This window comes from Nilaparvata lugens, chromosome 10 (assembly GCF_014356525.2).
Source record: "Nilaparvata lugens isolate BPH chromosome 10, ASM1435652v1, whole genome shotgun sequence".
NCBI lineage: Eukaryota > Metazoa > Arthropoda > Insecta > Hemiptera > Delphacidae > Nilaparvata > Nilaparvata lugens.
In genome coordinates, this window is record NC_052513.1 from 2,741,011 (window position 1) to 2,761,894 (window position 20,884).

The 20,884-nt window shown below is 36.1% G+C and overlaps 1 protein-coding gene across 1 annotated transcript in view; it reads left to right on the forward strand.

Moving 5' to 3' along the window:
- Positions 1 to 20,884, forward strand: part of LOC111043539 (transmembrane protein 132E-like) — a 312,195-nt gene that overhangs the window by 251,498 nt on the left and 39,813 nt on the right. The window contains exons 2-5 of the mRNA XM_039436095.1: positions 13,326 to 13,633; positions 15,378 to 15,733; positions 17,883 to 18,134; positions 19,416 to 19,565. Coding sequence (XP_039292029.1) covers positions 13,326 to 13,633; positions 15,378 to 15,733; positions 17,883 to 18,134; positions 19,416 to 19,565 — 1,066 coding nt within the window. The remainder of the gene's footprint in view (positions 1 to 13,325; positions 13,634 to 15,377; positions 15,734 to 17,882; positions 18,135 to 19,415; positions 19,566 to 20,884) is intronic.

Genomic DNA, 20,884 nt, shown 5'->3' on the forward strand with positions numbered 1-20,884 from the left:
CAGTATTGAAGAACGATCTGGTAGCGTTGCAAAGCTAGGAAAGGGATAGCGTTATCTGCTTTTTCGAATGATAGACAAGGGTAGCAACACCAATGATAATCAAATACTGCTATTATACACGTGGACCTCACTATAGAATTAAAACATATTAACTACTGTACAATAAAAAGGCCTCAAGAATCTATATTTCCAGTTGAAGACCTCTCTATAAATATTCTGACCCGAGATCATGTATAATAAAGGAAAGAATTGACTCATACAAGTACGGGATAGGAAATTCACGAATAACCCATTATCACGTCTGAGCTACTGGACTGATTAACTTGAAATTTTGCATATAGATTCTTAATTCATCGAGGATGGTTATAGGTCCTTTTAAAATTCTTGGAGATCTCAGTAGGTCAAGTTTTCAGTTTGTCAAGTTTTCAATTAGACCATTGCGGAGCACGGGTTACTTGCTAGTTCAAAAATAAATGGACAATCTCAAATTTCTGACTTGATTTAGAAATCTAAAATTGTTCGATTCCGAATCTTGGCGCCTGTGCTATGCTTCAGTTACCGTCCGGTGCAATGGCTTTAGCCAGGTCACACTAAAAAAAGTCAATTTGAGAACAAAGAGAATTTGAGAAGAAATAGGAGAGAAAGAGAGAGAAAAGAGAGACAGAGTCTAGACAAGTGTCCAACCGTCTTTTAATAGCCTAGTAACGGATGATTCTTGTTCGCGAGTCATTCTAAATGGCCTGGCCATGATCCAACCCCTCAGCTAAATAAACAGAATTATACCTATTTATTGCATAGTTCCTATATATTTAGTGGCTCCAATATACTATGCCAAGCTCCCGATAGATGGCGTCAAGTGCTGGAAGTATGAGCAATTTTTCAATTATAGTATTATTTGTTGAATTAGGTTCAAATTTAAAAGTAGTTTACAATGAGTGGTTAGTTAAGTATATAACTGCTTGGATTAAATTTGGAAGTAGTTTACGATAAGTGGTTGGTTTAGTTTCTAATTGCTCAAATTAGTTGAGTGGTGTACTTTGGATACTTTCATAGAAGGGTTATTGGTTGAGGCTATCCACTTGAAAATTATGTGTTTAAAAATAACTTTTCATCATTGAGACCCCATCTAAATAATTATGTACTCTCATCTCTCATCGCTGTTCCATCCTAAATTATTAGAGTTCAATGTAGAAATCATTATGTAGTTATGAATTTAGTGAAACATTAGAGTTGAATGCAGAAATTCTCTTACAGTTGAAATTAGGAAATTGAAGAAGTTTTGGGCATAAACATGTTTTTTTCGACTATTTAATTGTTTGCTCTATCCAATAAATAAATAAAATAAACAATTGTATGGATATGATGTTAGAGATTCCAAAGATAGGAGATATTCTGAAGTACGAGATTTAGACCCCAAATTTTACAGTAAGGAGAGTTTAAATTCTGATACAACAACTTTTCAATAATAGTTTTCCTAATATGGTTTGAATTAGTGTAATTATTGTGTTTGAATATTTGTGAATATACATTATATTTCTCTATAGTGAGGTCCACGTTATAATGGCAGTGGAGAAAGATATATGGGAACAACGTTGCCGATCCTCACTGTCTTGTCAATGCCTTCTATAGATGGTAGCTGATACAGGTTTATTAATGTCATATTAGTTGTTTATTCTCGTTTAAAATAAACAATTATAGTTTATTAATCAGGAAGTTATTATTATTATTATAATTTCGTAATGAATTTTCTTAATTAAGATGAAATATTTTGTTAATTAATTATTTATTCTACATTGTTAAAAGACGATCTGGCTAGAGCGAAGTGAGAAAGAGATAGCGCTATCCGCTTTGTTGAATGATAGACAAGGATAGCAGTACAATTACTAATCAAAGCACTGCCATTATAACGAGGACCTCATTATAGTAACACGTTTGATCCAGAAATCCCTTTCAAATTGTTCAGTTTCTAATCAAGGGACGTTTTTCTGTTATCACTTATTTATTCCTCCAATCACGTTTGTTCACACAAATAATAATTCTTCAAAGCAAACAAGCATTATCCACTCATCACTCCCCTTTCAATACTTCACTTTATTAAATACTTGCATATACTTTCATCTCCATTTTAAGGATACAACCTGAGTACAAAATTGCACTGTATATACAGCGAATCACTCTATTCAATCCCAGTTGTGAGACCTACCTAAAGCTGCCCACTAATCTATTATATAAGCGAGCAATTTCTGTATATATTTTTATATTTCCTGGTTATTTATATTTATTTATGGTTATTTATGTTCAACGGATCTCGAAAACGGCTCTAACGATTTTCACGAAATTTGGAGCATAGTAGGTTTATGATATAAAAATTAGATTGCACTAGGTCTCATCCCTGGGAAAACTCGCTGAAAGACATGAAAAGGATAATTCATCCTTGGAAAAACAGATGATAATTCCGTCGTCTGTCGATAACAGGAGATGCGTGTGCCTGTGTGGGTGATCAGTTGTTTAATCAATCAGCTTACCGTATCTCGCGAGAAATCTAGAAATTTTAATAGACTCGATCAAAATAATCTGATTTTTTGACATAACATTGTATATCATAATATTCAAAATTAATCATTATTTTACAGTTTCAAGTGATTAGTGAGTGTTATTTTGTTATTCATTTTGGTTTGTAAACAATCTAATTTAGAACTTTTCTGTTTTCAAATATTTGGACTGAAAATTTGACCTGTATTCAAGTGTATGGAACATAACCTACTTTTTGGAATATTTATAGTGTATAAATCAAAATTCGGGGAAGAAACGGTTTTGGGCTGTGCCTGTTAGTCCTTCCCCAATCATTTTAAGAATTGTGTTCTGTTTATCAATAAATAAATAACGAGCGAAGCTCGGTGCCCGATATTTAAATGTAATTAAATCATCATCCTTCCTATTATATCCATGAACGAGCCTGGGGCATCCTCACAATAAGTAACATGTAATAGATTTTGTAAATATTTCTAGAAATGACACCTGAAATTCAGTTGCTCAAAAGCCTGTTAAATTTTAATGTAAATTAAATGCAACGAGAACCAATCAGATACGTCTTCTTTTCAGAACAGCTGTCTCTGATTGGTTCTCGTGACATTTGATCATGATTAAAATTTTACATGCTTTTGTGCCACTGGGCCTAAGTCTGTGTTAAGTGAATGATTATGTGTAACAGTAAAGAATCAGTTCTAACATTATAAACACTATCAATTATAGAGGATTATAAACAATCTTCAAAACCTGCCAAAATAATCTGACAAATTCCACTTCCCTGACATTAATCGATTACAAACACAAACCCAACTTCGATTATTAAAAAATCATTCATTTTCCGCTCGAAAACTGTAAACAAATCAAAGTCGATATCAGAATGGCGAAATCTGAATCAGCTGCCACAGGAAGAAGGCGAGTGATTGATGAATGTTCATTAATTCATCCGGCTTTATTCATTCTGTTCACGATAACACTGACAAAGTTGGAGCGCGGTGTTTGATGAATTACTGTCCTACACTGTATGAGCTTATGTACTTCCCATGGAGATAGTATCGATTTATTGGAAACAGCTTCAGAATATCTGTATACGGAAAGGGGAAGTGATGGATATATGTATAGCAAATGCAGTGTAGGTTTTGAGAATCTGTCAGTTATTATTTCTGGCGTAAACTGACAGGCGTATGGAATTTTGTGATCCCCTTTTTGAAATAGCTCAATTTATTGTCAATATAGAATTTGTAACAGTTTGCAAATGAATTATAGCACAGTATGTGCAAATATTGAATACTAGCCGTCAGGTTCGCTTCGCTCGCCATATCCGTCTAGCCAGGGGGCTCCGACCCCTAAACCCCCGACTGGATCATCCAAGAATGAGATCAGCAGGCTCGCTTCGCTCGCCTACATTTTTCACTTGAGCATTTTTATCATATGTTAGGACGATCCAGTCGGGGGTCCAGACTAAACGTCTGGCTAAACGTATATGGCGAGCGAAGCGAGCCTGACGGCTGGTAATATAATATTCCCAGGAATAGCTCTGATAGAAGTAGCAGTGCCCAATCAATTTTTCCGCGATAAATACATTTCAATCTTCAACTTGGTGCCAACCTATCAAAGTCAACTCAACTTAATGCCAACCTGAAAAAATTATTAATTTAGTTACCAGTTAACAACTGTTTCGAAGTGGTACTCTCTCTAGATTATAGTTCTATATTAACACATGGTATGGACATTTTTCAATTATAATTTTATTTATATTTATTTATTGTATGAAACACTATAATCATAATAATAATTAAGAGAATAAGAAGAATATACATGCTAAAAGACGAACTTTAAACCCTTAAAAACCACCCTTAGAGTTAAAATATTGCCAAAAGATTTTTTAGTGCGCCTCTAAAGGGCCAACTGAACATACCTACCAAATTTGAACGTTTTTGGTCCGGTAGATTTTTAGTTCTGCGAGTGAGTGAGTCAGTCAGTCAGTCAGTCAATCAGTGAGTGAGTGCCATTTCGCTTTTATGTATATATAGATTGAATTTTGGGAGAATAAGGGCCAGACCATATTAAGCAAGGCGTTTTTTCAGGCGCCAACCCAATCAGCCAATCGGAGAGCTTCCTGCTCTGCCGACTATAAAAACGCAGTCTGAAAACGCCTGTATAAACGCTTTATATTGTCTGGCCCTTATTCTGTTCAATACGACTCATGAGATAATTTAACATTGATATTTAATTCAAAATTAGTCCAAATAGACTACTTCTAATTTACAATGAAAAATAGACTTCTGTTTAAAAGTTTTTGGCCCGGCTGCTCGTAGGTCTTTCAAATTTAACTGCCATGAATTGACAATGACGTCATCTCTTGGAAGTAATGCCGGGAGTAACAATGAATGAATCAGATGACAATTCGTGACGTTATTTTAAAATAACGTAAGGCGGTTAAATTCTATAGACGCACGTGTGTAGAATAGTAGAATGTATTTTTATCAAATTAAAATATTTTGATAGAGCTTGTTTGAAACACGATTTTTATATAAAATAGAAAAAGTACTATAGTGAGGTCCACCTTATAATGGCAGATTTTGAATGAACAGTCGACATTACAGTAGATATACTGGTATCAGCTATCCTCTAGAAGGCAGTGGCAAGGCAGAGAATCGGCAACATTGTCCTCCTATTCTTCTTCACTGCCATTATAACGTAGACCTCACTTTAATTATTTTCTATAAATAGACCAAAATATATATCTTCAGCCAAAATTGAAGCTATCCAAATAATATACTCACCCATAGTGAGAATCATTCTTAATTGTTAAACGAATTTATGAATGGAATGAAGCTTCACATCAATAAATACTGACAATAGAAATTCAATCACTACAGGAATTCTATCGAACTATTTTTGAAGTCATCATTTCAATACATAACAAAACTCCCAAAAGCAAAAACTTGATTTCTTCCCACAAGTTGCTATTTCCTCCATCGACAATAATTTCTCCACAACAAAATTATTTTCTTTTCAACTGCTTGACAACATTTGTGTCGCCTACGATGATGACACATCATCTCCTACCTTATTTCCTTCGTTTCCTTCTCTTTCTTCTTCAGCATCTTTTCCTTCCTCTTCTTCATCATCTTCTTGTTCCTGTTCTTCACCTTCTCTTTCTTCCGCCTCTTTCCAACACAATTTTCTACCAATTTCCGTCTCTCTTCATCGTAACTAGTTGACATGTCAGAACTATTTCTGGACTGGGTTTTTTTTCTGCGGCCCCCGACCGATGATAAAATAGTGACAAATCAAAAAACCATTCGCTTTGTGATTATTTTTGCTCTCTCCTCCCCCATGCCATCTATCTTTCAACAAAATTGACACAACTAGGCCAGCTAAGAAATAGTAATGTGTGTGTGTGTGTGTGCTAGGTTTTTTTTGCTGTCACAAGTTGTCATCGCTTCAGTTTCCCTTGTACAACTACGAGAGGAGAAGGAGAAGAAGAGGGTGAATGAGAAAGGGGAGAAGAAGGAGAAGAGGAGAAGTAGAAGAAGAAGAAGAAGAAGAAGGAGAAGTGGAAGGAAAAGTAGAAGAGGGAGAAGGGAAAGATGGAGACGGAGAAGAGGGAGAAAAAGAAGATGAAGAAGAAGATGAAGAATGGGTTGGGTGGGAAGAAGGGGATGATGAAGGAGAATTAGAAAGAAGAAAAAGTGGAAGAAGTGGAAGAGGGTGAAGGGAAAGATGGAGACGGAGAAGAGGGAGAAAAAGAAGATGGAGAAGAAGAAGAAGATGAAGAATGGGTTGGGTTGGAAGAAGGGGATGATGAAGGAGAAGGAGAAAGAAGAAGAAGAAGAAGAAGAACAAGATGATGAAGAAGAAGAAGAAGAATTGGAAGTAAAAATGGCAGCTATTTCCGCAATTGACTTCATTTTTCGAGACTCCTTCTCATAACAGATTTTCGATTGAATTCGTTTCCGTAGTGCAAGGAACTACCCCAAACTATTTCTACCACATTCCCCTCAGCTACTACGCCAATATTTGGTCTCTCTTTCTACTGTCTTTCGACTCTTTATCTCTCTCTTTCAAAACTGCTTTCTTTTAAGTCGCTATACAACCTCATGAATATCTAGTTTTTTCTAGTTGCTTGAATTTCTTCTGATTTGTCTTAAACTCCTCTGCATCTCAATTTTTGGTGAGTTTCTAGTTCGTCTATACCTTCCTTATTTTCTTCTCCTCTCTTCCTCTTTTTCTCTTCTCTTTTCTACCTTATTATCATTTTCCTTATTTTTCAATTTGATGCGAAGCTCAATTTCTCATCTAATACAAAATATTGATCCATTCATGAAATCATCTCAAATAGAAGCGTTTGTCCTGTATCCTATTATATTAAGCGAGCAATTTCTGTATATCTATATCTGGTTATTCATGTTCAACGTATCTCGAAAACGGCTCTAAAGGTGCGTACAGATTTACGCGCCGCGAAAATGAGCAATTAACTTTTAATCAGCTGATACCAAGCTTTTCATTTCTGTATCTTACCGTTTCTGTAAAAATACAGATATAGTCAGCTGATTAAGAGTGAATTGCTCATGTTCGCGGCGCGTATATCTGTACGCACCTTAACGATTTTCACAAAATTTGGAACATAGTATGTTCATGATATAAAAACTCGATTGCACTAGGTCTCATCACTGGGAAAACTCGCTGAAGGACATGAAAAGGATAATGATTATTCATCCTTGGAAAAACAGATGATAATTTCGTCGTCTGTTGATGATTGAAGTAAGTGAGCGAGTGCATGTGTGTGGGACTGAGATAAAATTATGACTCAGCTGTTGAACTTTTGTAATCATTCAATCAGGTACTTAGTACCGGTTGCAAAAAAGCAGGGTTATTTTAAATCCTGATTAATTCCAGTAGATCCATCTTTTTTAAATGGTCTTCTCTTATTTGGTTCACGTGAAATTAATCAGTATAAAAATTTATCCGGTTTTTGTACAACCAGGCCTTCGTGAGAGAAATTTTTGCATTCCTCTGGGAGTTGATCTCAGTTCACTGTGATTAGATAGAACATTTCTGTATGAACTATAAATTATATATCATAATTTCTTCTTTCGAATAATTTTTTCATGCTTTTTTACTCCGAGCGAAGCTCGGTCCCCCGATATTATCATTTATCCCCTCATCATCACTGGGGCTGAAAATACTTTTTGAGAGTTACCTTTGTAAATAAAGTATATCTTCTATAATATAATAAAGGAAAGAACTGGCTTGTACACCTATACACGTACAGGATAGGAAAATTATGTTTTACTGGACTGATTTACTTGAAATTTTGCTTATAAATTCTTAATTAACCGAGGATTCTTATAGGCCTATTTTCAATTCTTCTAGATTTCATTAAGTTAAGTTTTCATTTCGTCAAGTTCTCATTTGCACCCTTGCGGAGCACGGGTTACCCGCTAGTATCTATTATAATATGTAGAATATATACAGAATATTACAAATAATAACACAATATTACAATTAAGTGATACTATAACTACAACCAGTAAAACTACTAATAAACTACTGGTAGTTTTCAAATAATAGTGCAAAGATGCAATTTGTGTAAAGATGTGGATTGCCAACCATTCATATGAGGTGCGGTATTTTTTATATTTATAAGAGCAGTTGTTAGGATCCCTATTTTGCAAAAAGTTAAGGCCGTCCGGCTCGCAAATATGCTGGGTTCAGACCGCAGCTCTATCTCAGTGGTAGATACATGAATTTTCCAAATATAATTAATCACCACAAGGTTCAACGATTGGTGATTAATAATTCTTACCGCTGCTTCCGTGAAGTTCTGGAAGAATACCAATAAGGAAATCAAAAAGATAGTTGATGACTGATTACCAGTAACCATGTATCCAATCGAGAATAATGAAGACCAACTATGGTTTTTTCTAGTTGATTTTTAAAACGCTTGTCATGAAACAGGTATTCTCCAATTTTCCTTCTGAAATTCCTTAGAACTTACAACGCCAGTTCTTGAAGTTCTCTGGATCCTTATATGATATAACTGGAACCTTATTAATATAATTATCAATATGATTTTTCTGGCGGACTAGTATGACTATCATCAAAGGATGATAAGTAATGAATGCTCTTAATAAGATCAATATTAATTGATTCACTAATTTTATGTGCTGCTGACGAATATTTCTTGGTGTAAAGATGTGTAAAGGTGTAAGATGTGTCCCATTGTAGTAAATCCGTTTATCATTCATACACTTCCGATTCACCTAAATCAATATCAGTACCTATTATCTTAATAAATAACACAATGCTTCTCATCTAACCAATTTCTAGAGTTTGAAGTAAATCTCACAATAGTACAGCCTAATGGAGTGTCTGAAACAAACGCTATTATTTCAGGAGTTGTACTTCAAACCTATATAGTGAAATTCACTTGAAATTGTCACCATTGGTTGAATGGGACACATTGATGTTATTCAACGAAGAATGCTGACTGTCTAAATCTCTCGCCCTCTCTCTCTCTCTCTTTCTTCTCTCTCTCTCTCTCTCTCTCTCTCCTCTCTCTCTCTCTCTCTCTCTCTCTCTCTCTCTCTGTCTCTCTCTCTCTGTCTCTCTCTCTCTTACAGTGTCTCTTCCTTAATATTGTTACTTACATAAATAAAGAAATCTAATCTAATCTAATCTCTCTCTTTAATACCTTCTTTAAAGATTGATCAATTAGTCAATCTTTAGGGTTGTGTGGCAGAAAGGATCTGGAGTCCTAACTCCGTCCTTAATAAAGGCAATTCAATTCTCTCTCTCTCACTCTATTGCTTTATTTGTGTGAGACAATTACTGTCCGAGATTCGCAGATTTGAAGGTGGTATTGTGGAGGATGGCTGAGGGGTTGTACTTGAGTGAAGTAACAACTTTCCTTATAACCCTGTTTCCCACGCTGTCTCTCTATATATCTCTCTCTCTTTCTCTTTCCACCTGTCCCTAGAAATATACAGGGAAAGGTGCGCACAGATTGAAGTAGGAAAACAGAAACTCTAGCTATAGGAAGAAGGAATCCAGGTGCCAAGTGTAGATTCGTGAATATTTTATTATGTTAATGTATTCTGGGACTGCTGGTGTGGATGTTACCTCCCCCCCCTCTCTGGATCATCCCCACCCCCACACACAGTGAAGTACAACTTGGTTTTGCTCTCTTCCAATAACATAAATAGAGTGTGCCGGCTTCAACAACAAATTCAACGAACCAGTTAACGTTCGTTAATGCTAGTTCAACGGAAGCTGTGTTTGTTAACGCTCATGGGTTGATTAACGTTAGTTGTGTAAATGAACTTTTGTTGATTCAGCGAAGAATCTAGAAGCTAGAATCAGCTAAGAATTGAGTTGATTTTACGGTTTTGAGTTATCTACCATTCAACTATTTTATTTATTTCTATAGAGTTTGCAGATTTGTATATTCTTTTCTATCAACGCCAAACTGGTTGAAAGTCAAATTTTCACACTTACAACATAACTCACATGATTCCTAAATCTCGGACGCGTTTCGATGCGTTGGGACCATTTTTAGCTGACAGGGTTGTTTTTGATCACTTGAAATTCTCAACACCATTGATCCTATTCTAGGTCATTACATCAAGCTTTGTTTGCAGTTAATTTATTATTTGGGTACCATTTTAGCTGACAGGGTTGTTTTTAATCACTTAAAATTCTCAATATCATTGATCCTATTCTAGGTCATTACATCAAGCTTTGTTTGCAGTTATTATTTATTATTTGGGTTAGCCTGCTTTATTATTATGGGTTACATTACTAGTTTATGCACTAGCTCGGTTTAAACTAGGTATGTAACACAATATAATAAATGCGACCAAATGTTCATGTAAACTTAGATTAACATTTAAACGTAGATGGACCGTAAACCACCACAACATGATGATTCAACACAGTTTAAACTGAGATGATGCATACGACTCTGTCTTACATTATGTGAAAACACTGGCCCTTGAGGTCCATATAGGCGATTAACAAACGCTTGTAATCTATACACTTGTTTTGTTGAATAAAGAATTTGAATTTGATGTGAGTAGTCTATCCCAAAAAGAATTTTAGTATATGTACTGCCAAAGCAAGTACAGCCCCCTGTGGGTTGGGGGAGCTTTGAGTCAAACATCGTACTCAATAATGTGTTGAAAACCAGAATTCACCCACAGTATCCCTGCTTGTCGTAGGAGGCGACTAAAAGGGACCCCAAGGCAACTCCAGAAGTTGCCTTGCCTTCAAACCCACTGGATCTGCTCCATCAGGGCAGTTTCGGAGGGGCAAGAAGAAAAACCCAAGAGACCAGAGATTTGTGAAACTCCAGGCACAAATGTAGGTCAAGAGGCTGAGTCGAGGGTGACCAGGTGCCTAGAGGCAATTTGGCGACCCCTCCATAAGCGGAAGGACCTACAAAAAAGCCAGGAGTGGAACTCACGTAGGTCACGAGTTTGTGTGGATGGAGAGACCAAACCTCACCACTGTTCAAAGAAGGGCGGCCATTTAGGCAAAACTTCTTGGGAGAGGTGAGGCTTTTGACCCTGCGAAGTCTCGGAGGGTCAAAAAGAAAAAACTCAAGAGACCAGAGATGGGTGAAAATGTGGGTCAAGAGGCTGAGTCAAGGATGGCCAGGCGCCCTAGAAGCAACTTGGCAGGCCCTTCCGCCTCAGCGGAAGGGCCTAAAAAGAAGGCCAGGAGTGGAACTCACGTTGGTCACGACGTCTAATCAGCCTGAAGAGACTGCCAAGCATATCACACTGGATTGCGACAAGCAACCAGGTGATGAATGGGATGTTAGCATAGGGAAAAACTCCTAGTTCTTGTAAAGGTCACAGTTATTGGTTTGCCTAACTAACATACTACTTGGGAACACAATAAGCTTCGGTTGACATGTGGGGTTCTTTGAACCTTTGGATCCTTGAATCCGTCCCTTCAAAACAATAAACAACAATCCTAAAAACAAACCAGGCAATAATGTTTATTACTTTTTTGGAGCAAAAAACTTTTTACTGGTTACTGGTCCACTCCATATGTTCGCAATTCTTCTAGTATCTACTCTTTTCAAGAACCATTCATTGTATTCTGGATGAAGATGCACATAAATCGTGTTGAATAAACACGTTAATTCCCAACCATTTCGTCACCTAGTTAACGTTAATTAAAAAACAGTTTCGTTCGTTGATGTTGTCATCAACTACTTTTCTGGCCTTCCATGATTCTACAGTACTGCATTCACTCACTCAACTTGCAAGCTTTGGCCGACTTTGCTTGTCTGTTTGTTTCTCGGAGAATTGGCTCAAAGGAGTAGCCTAGCCAGAAAAGGACATAGCAAGAGAAAGAAATATCCAGAAAGAGAAGTAACCAGAAAATCCAGAAAAGTCGGAAAAGCGAGAAAACTCAAAGCTGTATGCATACTACACACGTTCAGGGTCGGATTACAACTTTCTCAATATATACCCCAAGCGAATTTCTATTAACTGGAGAACTTGCTTCTGTTTGTGCCTTTTTGAGGTGATTTCTATGTATTTCAATGTACTTGTAGGACAATTTCGGATTAGATATTAGATTTATAGCGCATAACACATAGTTTAGAAGTAAAAAATAATAAATTAACTTATTAATTAGACCATTTATTTTACAATTATGAACTGACTATGATTAGTATTTCAATATTGTCATGTGTTATTCTTTCCTAATATTGCTTTCTTTCTTTAAGATATTGTGTGTAATATTATTAGTAAGCATTTGCTATCGATTTTGTTTTCCGATATTCCTTCATTCAATTCCCAATATTTCCTTACTCATATTCAAATTTTCTAATACTTCATGAAGAATAAGTAACGATGTATAGACCTACTGTACTTCAATATTCCTTTTTTATATATACCCCTTCCTACATTTTGTGTTGAAATTGAAGTTAACCGACGATATGATGTTATACCGTATTCTTTACATTACTGTCCTAACTTCGCCATGTCATCAAATGAAAAAGTCATTCTATTCTATTCCTTTGTATTCTATTTCAAAGTGATTAGTATTGATGAAAAAATGAAATATTTCTATTTCTGACCCAGTGTTTGGTGAGATCTATGATATTTATTCTTAATTGAAATAGAAAGAAGTAATCAACATCTTATACAGAGTGATTCTTAATTATGGTAAAATAATTTAATACGTGATAGTAGAGGTAAAAATAAGAAAAAAAGCTCTTATAAACATATATCCATAAACGCTTCATTAGCGAGCTATAGAGAGTGAAAGATTTCGCCCGGAATTCAGTTCCTCTGGTGAAATACACCGATGCTCAATTGTTTGGGGACTAGTTTTTGAAAAACTTATGGTGAGTTTATATGGAAAAATATCTTAAAAATTGAATAAAACTACTCTGGAAGCTGTAGTGTGAGTAGTTTTTGAGAAAAAAGTTGAAATATGTAGAAAATTTAAGTAGAAAAACAGACTTCTACGTTTGATTCCCAATAACTTTCTTTAATGACCAGTAAACAAATAATTTTTCGCAATAAAAATTGTAGAGAATTTAATTCTGAAAAAATTGTGTAAACTAAATTTAAATAAAAGTTGAATAAAATGTATTCTTACGTAGTACATTACACCACAAAAATTTGCTGTTTTATGAGGAGAGTTTTATTATTTTACCATAATTAAGAATCACTTTGTATATGTATTTATAATATTTGTAGTTTTTAATATTTTCATTCCAATATTCTTTGAAATTTTTTCCTAATATCTTTCTTTTCTTTCGACAGGCGCCTGTGGCTCAGTAGAAGTGCACTTCGAGAACAAAGATGGCGGCTTCTTCCTGCGCCACACGGCCAAACAGCCGTACCAGGCGGTGGCAGACCTGGGGGCGCCCGGAGGGGCCCAGGGGGGGCTCCAAGGGGGCTCTCAGGGGGGCGGATCACAGCTAAGCGTAGACAGGTTCACGGTGTTCGAGACGTCACAACCGATGTCGGTGCGGGCCACTTACGGGCCTTTCTCCACCAAGCAGACTGTTCCTGCTCGATATATTGTGCCAGATCCCATGCCTTTCAATGCGTCCGGTCTGTTCAATGAGGTCAGTTTATTGCCAAAAAGAGAACAAAAAATTCACTCATACACATACATTCATGTGCAAAAAATAAAATGTACATGATACAATTACACATACTTGCATATGCATGAGAAGAAAACTGAAGTAACTATAGGCTACAATATTTCTAGGCATCACCAACAAAAATATAACTCTTTGCTCGAGTTAATTCGAGTTAATCTAATAAAATTTTATAAATTTAAAAGAAAATTACAAATGCGTCCGGGCTGCTTAATGACCTCAGTTCGTCTCATTCAATGTAGGTAATATATTGAAAAAAAATAGAATTACGTCTGGCCTGCTCAATAAGGTCAATTTTTTCACTGAATGATGGAAAATGATAAATTTTTGATCTCTGATCAAGTCTAAGTGCTAGTCCGACTTGGACTTACGTACAGTAGATGCCGTGTGAGCACTCACATTTTGCATCGTAATCTGTCGTGCGTTTTTGTACAACCAATATTGTTGTCTGATAATGTATCCAGTGTAAGCGCAGCCTAATATTGACTACCTATGTGTTGTATCATAATACAGAGTGAGTCATATGTATGGGAACCCTTCAATAAGTTGAAGAGTGTTGTAGATATAATACTGTAACTTTCAGGATGAGTTATTGGTAAAATACTCTACCTTTTGACGCACAACTGAATTTCAACCCCTCATAAGGGTTACGCACCCATTGTGTGGTACATCATTTTAAAGGCCTTCATAAAAGAAGAAAGATGGCATCGTTGAAAATGTTCTATGATACTTGTATCCAGAATGACGGCCGATTGAACTTTATCAATTATTTCTTTTAAAACTAAAACTTCAATCAGCCGTCATTTTGGATGAAAGTATCCTAGAACATTTTTATTGATGTCATCTTTCTTGTTTTAGATAGGCCTTTAAAATGATGCATCACACAATGGATGTTAACATTAAAAATATTTTAGTTACAACCCCTCATTTCCTTAAAAACTAAAACTTCAATCAGCTGCCATTTTAGATACAAGTATCATAGAACATTTTTATCGATGTCATCTTCCTTTTTTTAAAAAGGTCTTTGAAATGATGTACTACACAATGGGTGTTTACATTTAAAATATTCGAGTTAAACCTCTTCATCACCCCATTATGCGGGGTTAAAATTCAGTAGTACGTCGAAAGGTAGAGTATTTGACCAATAACCTATCCTGAAAGTTACAGTATTATATCTACAACAGGCTCCAATTTATTGATGGGTTCCCTTACATATGACTCAAACTGTATGATACTGGGTTGGGCTGGTCAATTATTAGATACTATTGGAATATATAAATTGTACTGAAGGAAAACATAATATATCAATAAATGATTGTTTATTACTACACATTATGCCTAGTCCACACTATAATAGCCCAGTTGCTGGCAAAGTTAGTACGCTTGGCAACGTTTATCTTGCCATGCACAATGCAATGTGACCATTTGTGGATGCCTGGCTGGTCACTCGCCTTTGCTCGACAAAAATCCGAGCAAAGGCAAGCGATGGCCAGTGAAGGAGAGCGCGGGCAAACCACCCATCCACACTCTCACGCTCGTCGTCATTGTACGCATTGGGCGATAGTGTGGATGCGGCACTACAGTATTGTCGCACTATCTAATATTATTTGTTATATAATTAATTATATAAAATTAAATTAATTTATTTATTATGTAATTAATTTGTTATAAATTTGTTATTTGTTGTTAACTTTTTTCTCTGTCATAGATCGATCACCACCTAGACATGTCGGCGCATATGGTTCGCGGAGAAGTCCCGCGCGACTCCCCCGTGGTACGCGTTCTGTTCCACGCGGGAGCCGACTCGGTCGGTGGGTCCGGACTGGGGATCTCAGGGGGACTGCCAGGGGGTCGCCAACCTGTCTGCATTGTGCTACACGTCCAGGGACCATCAACATCATCGTCATCTTCGTCATCATCATCTGCAGCATCACCACCTGCTTTGTCTGCTTCGTGCAGTCCGGATGGTGAGGACGGTGTGTGCTTGGCTGAGGTCGTTCTGCCGGCAAGTTGGTGGGTGCCACTGCCTCCGCCTGATGAGAAGCCTGTCAAGTCGCCGCCCAGGTTTGTTAAAATAAATTTTGTCATTAGAAATTGAATATAGAATGATTTATTTAAATCTTTGAATCAAGTACTAAGAAAATAATTGATTGGATTAAATCAACAAATGTTTTTCACCTAATTCACAACACAATTTGATTTTTTTTCTCTAGTACTGCCATCAAACTTACATACAGTGTAAATATGTGTTTTCCCCACTTTCACCTTGATTGAATTGTATAGTTTTAATATTATTATAGTTAATTTTACCTTGTTGAATCAAAGTTTTTCTATTGGAAGTAATAATAATAATAATGTCTCTGGTCGAGGGTACAACACGACCAGAGGAGTTTATTCAAATTATAGACATGATTACAAAAAGCATATAAGGTACAATTATTTACAAAGTATCGTTTTCTGTTTTGGTATTCGTCATCGGCACTCAAACCATGGTTTTTTCTGTTGTCGCTGAATTATTATACTTCTTATTCTAAAATATTACATTTTGTAATCTGTATTTCTTTGTGAACATTTTTTATGAGGCAATAAATTTGAATTGATAATCTGTTATGCGCTGGTCGGCTGAGAGTGTGTTGAATGGACGAACAGCAATGGACTAAAAGTAAATGAGATAAAATCAAATATGACCTAGCCTAATGTACTTAATGTATTTTTTTGGCTGAAATAAATTATTGAATCATTGAAGATTGTCGAATGCTAGACCCAATTCACACTTAAGTGGCGTGGCTTGGCGTTTTTGCATTAGCGGCGGACAAGTCGGCACAAAAGGAAGCTCTCCGATTGGCTGATTATCAGCTGATTCCCGAACGCCAACCCAATCAGTTGATAATCAGCCAATGAAGCTGATCTCCAATCAAGCTAATTGGTTTGGCGTTCGTGAATCAGCTGATAATCAGTCAATAGGCAGTTTCGTGCCCTGCCGACTCGTCCGTTGCCAATGCAAGAACGCGTCATGAGGCTTGTTAATGTTCTGAAGGATAATAATAATAATGATAATAATAATAATAATTTATTTATTTATTTGAAAATTTACATATTTGAGGGCACCAGGAACTGAATCCCATTATTGCCCTCATAACGCACATTGAGCATACAATTTGAAAATACAATAAATTATTATTATTGTAAATAAATAATAATAATGTATAATAATAATAATATATTATTTATTTCCACAAGAAAAGAACAAAATAAACAAGCAACTTGTGCAAGCGTAAGAAAATAGCCAAATACTTATTAATACTAACATAATTATAATGACACTTAATAGTGAAGTATAATACATAAAGGAAATTCATTACTTAAATAATTATTAAAAAAGAAACAATAATACTGATAAATCTCCTTTCTTACCTACACTATAGAGCTATAAATAAAAAATATGTGGAAATAGTCAATCATGCAAGTGATAAAATCACGTCCGCCATGATGGAGTACAGTTAGAGACCAATGCAGTTAGACAAGGAACAAAACAGAGACAGAGAAAGCTGGCAGTTACAAATTCAACAAGGAAAATTTATTAAAAATCAATCTAATATTAATAATCATGATAATATACTATTCATCACGCAGGACGAAAGAAAAACAAAATTAAATATCAATTATTTCAAAAATGATATCGAATAAAAAAAATGAATAGAAAAAAAACAGTACATTACCAGAGTTTAGGAATATAACGGAGAAGAATATTGAGCCAATCAATAGGAAACAATGAATTCAACTCGAACACTTTTTTAAGAACTATTAAACAAACACTAAAACATTAACTAAAACTATTGAAGTGTGTAATAGAATATATTAATGAAAAAAATAAAAAATAACATAAGTTTTGGCAAAATTGGAGCTATAGACCATTCGTCACTGGAAATGAAATCATAGGGTAGTACATAGTTTCAAGATCCTCTCGGGTAATACTTAGTAGCCATTTCTTGATAATAGATTTAAGTGACTGTATTCTATCAGAGTAACAGTATTGGATTCAAAGAACCTCATACGTCAACGTAAGCTTATTACACACACAATAAGCTTATGCCATATTAAGCCATGAGGCTTGGCCCCTATTCATTGTAACTTGTTGATACTGATTATGTTTTGTTCATTTTGTATTTGATAGGAGAATTGAATTGTTTATTCAATTTATGTGATTGTGCAGATATGCGAAAGTGTCATACTCGGTCGTGGAGCCACGCGGCTCAGAATGCGCGCCCCGCGTGCAAATCCAGCCGATGACGCGCCTGGGTTCGGTGGCGCTGACCGCCGCAAAGGCCGGTTACCGCGAACTGCGCAGCGATCAGCATCTGGTCATACTGGCCGCGCATGCGCCGCTATATCCGCGATCCACCATGCACTTCCCTGTCTTCTTCTACAACCAGCCCGGGGATGGCATCAATGGATTCATTCTGAGGTGAGTTTGTTGATCATGTGAATAATGGAAGATTGATTCCAATGGAATAATGAATAAAGTCATTTATTTTTTTAGGAAAAATCATTTACTAACATGTAGATCAGGGCCAAGCACACACGAGGCGTTTTTATCAGTCGGCACGATAGGACAGGAATTTTATCTTAATGGAATAATGAATAATTAATTTTCTTAAGGAAAAATCATTTAAAAATACGTGAATAATAAGGGCCACGCACACACGAGGTGTTTTTCCAGTCGGCACGATAGGACTGGAAGCTCACTCGTTGTGCCAACCCAATCAGCCAGTCGGAGAGCTTCCTGTCTTGCCGTGCCGACTAAAAAACGCCTCGTGTGGTATGGCACTAAACTGGAAATTGAGTGAATACTTTTTACAGTGAAGTGTGATTAGGGTACAAAAACAAAAGAACAATAAAAGTTATCTACTATAATTATAATGGAGAAAAGAATTGGGTTATACGCGTACGGGATAGGAAATTCACGAATGACGTATCATCACGTCTCAACTGCTGGACTGATTAATTTGAAATTTTGCAAATAAATTCTTAATTTACCGAATATGGTTATAGGCCTATTTTGAATTGTTCAAGATTCCAGGAGGTCAAGTTTTTAATTAGATTCTTGCGGAGCACGGGTTACCTGGTAGTAATGAATAATTAATTTATTTCCTCAAGCAAAAAATCATTTAGAAACATGTGAATAATAGCGTAGATATTGATCACTTAATCATTCAATATCGGGGACCGAGCTTCGCTCTGGAGTACAAAAGCATAAAAAAAATATTACGAAAGAAGAAATTGTAAGTGCAATCGAATCTTTATACCGTATTATAAACCTACTATGTTCTGAATTTCGTGAGAATCGTTAGAGCCGTTTTCGAGATACGGTGAAATACAAACATACAAACATATAAACATCTAAACATATAATCAGAAGTTGCTCTTTTAATAGTATAGGATGACGTATGCAATTGCTGCACATAATACGCATCCAATGTTATCTTAGCCTAAGAAGTAAATTTATTGAAAATAGTAAAGTTGCGTTTACACCAAAGTTAATAACTTAATCCTTATAGCTTCTATTAGATTAAACATATCTTATTATACACATGATGAACACATGTGTTTGTCAAGTTCCGTTCAATCTAATAGAATATATAAGGATTATGTTATTAAAATTATGTTTATAATTTTTGGTGTAAACCCAGCTTAAATAGAGTTCATTGTTTTGGATGAAAATTTGAATTTTTTGTTGATTTTGCAGGGCACGAGTGAAAAGTGGGCTGAAAATATTAGGTGGTGAGGCGAGCACGCCAGATGCTTGGAATGTGAGCGTCGATCTGAATCCAAAACTCACCGTCGCCACTGTCATGGCTTTCAGGCGCAAAGGACCTGACAATAATCCTCCTCCCAGGTAACAACAAATATTCCATTCAAATAATTGTGTATAATTCAATCAATAAATGAATATCTCTATCATTTTCTACAGTGAAATTTATTAAAGTTTTTGATTCCTTTTTCTCATGGATTTTGGAGTGAAAACATAAAATGCACAAGTTGAGCTTAACTCTGCTGTAATTCCAACCTTTTTCTTGTGACTGAACCATTTAAATTTATCTTACAAATCCAGATGAACTACGTTATTTCTTGTTTGTAGAGCGGAAGAAATTGACAATTGCATTGGTATTTCTTGCTTTGTTTGTAGAGCGGTGTATTAATACGAGGGCTATTCAGAAAGTAGATTACGTTTTCATATGTAGTGCCGGTGGGTGGGGCGAGCGCGGCCGTTTTGGTGTCTGGGCGTTCCGCAGGTCAGTCGGCATCCAGCCGTGCTAGAGAGAGGTCGGCCGTGCTGCTCGTTTCATCACAATAGCCTTTTGAAATGTGCGCTGCAATCGAAAATCCCGCCAGTTGTGAGGTGCGATCAGTTATAAGGTTTTTGTTAGCAAAAAACCATAAACCGATTGAAATTTATCAGCAAGTTTGTGAAGTTGAAGGAAACAACGTAATCAGTGAAGGTGGAGTTCGCCAATGGTGCATTATATTAAAAAATGGAGGAAGTAATGTTCATGACGAAGAGAAGGGTGGCAGAACGAGCATTGTGAATGATGAGCTGGTTGCAAATGTCAATGAAATAATTGGGAGATTTTCCCTCATCCACCCTACAGTCCGGACCTGGCACCTTGTGATTTCCACTTATTCCCGAATATGAAGACTTGGCTTGCAACACAGCACTTCGATGACGACGCAGATCTCCGCGCGGGCGTGACTGACTGGCTGGCGTCACAGGCGGCCGAATTCTACAAGACGAGAATTTCAAAGCTAGTTCACCGATATGTCATATGTCTAAATTTGTTTGGCGATTATGTCAAAAAATAGTATTTTAGTTCCTCTTTCAAATGTATATAATTTTTTTCTGTACTTAGTTTTTTCTTATCCAAAAACGTAATCTACTTTCTGAATAGCCCTCGTACTTATTCATTACTCTATCTTGTAGAGCAGAAGAAGCCGTTTCTGGTGCAAGTGACATACTTTGAAGGAGTCGATGTATGGGATCAACCAGGGTCAATTGTTTTTAAATGTGTTTCTCATTTTGAAATACTAGAATATTGGCTAAATGTTCCAACACCTATGATGTCATCTCCAGTTCATATTTGGCAACACTGGAGTTGGCACCATAGGTCTTGAAACATGTATATAACTTTTCAATAAATTCGTTGAAGAATATTCTAG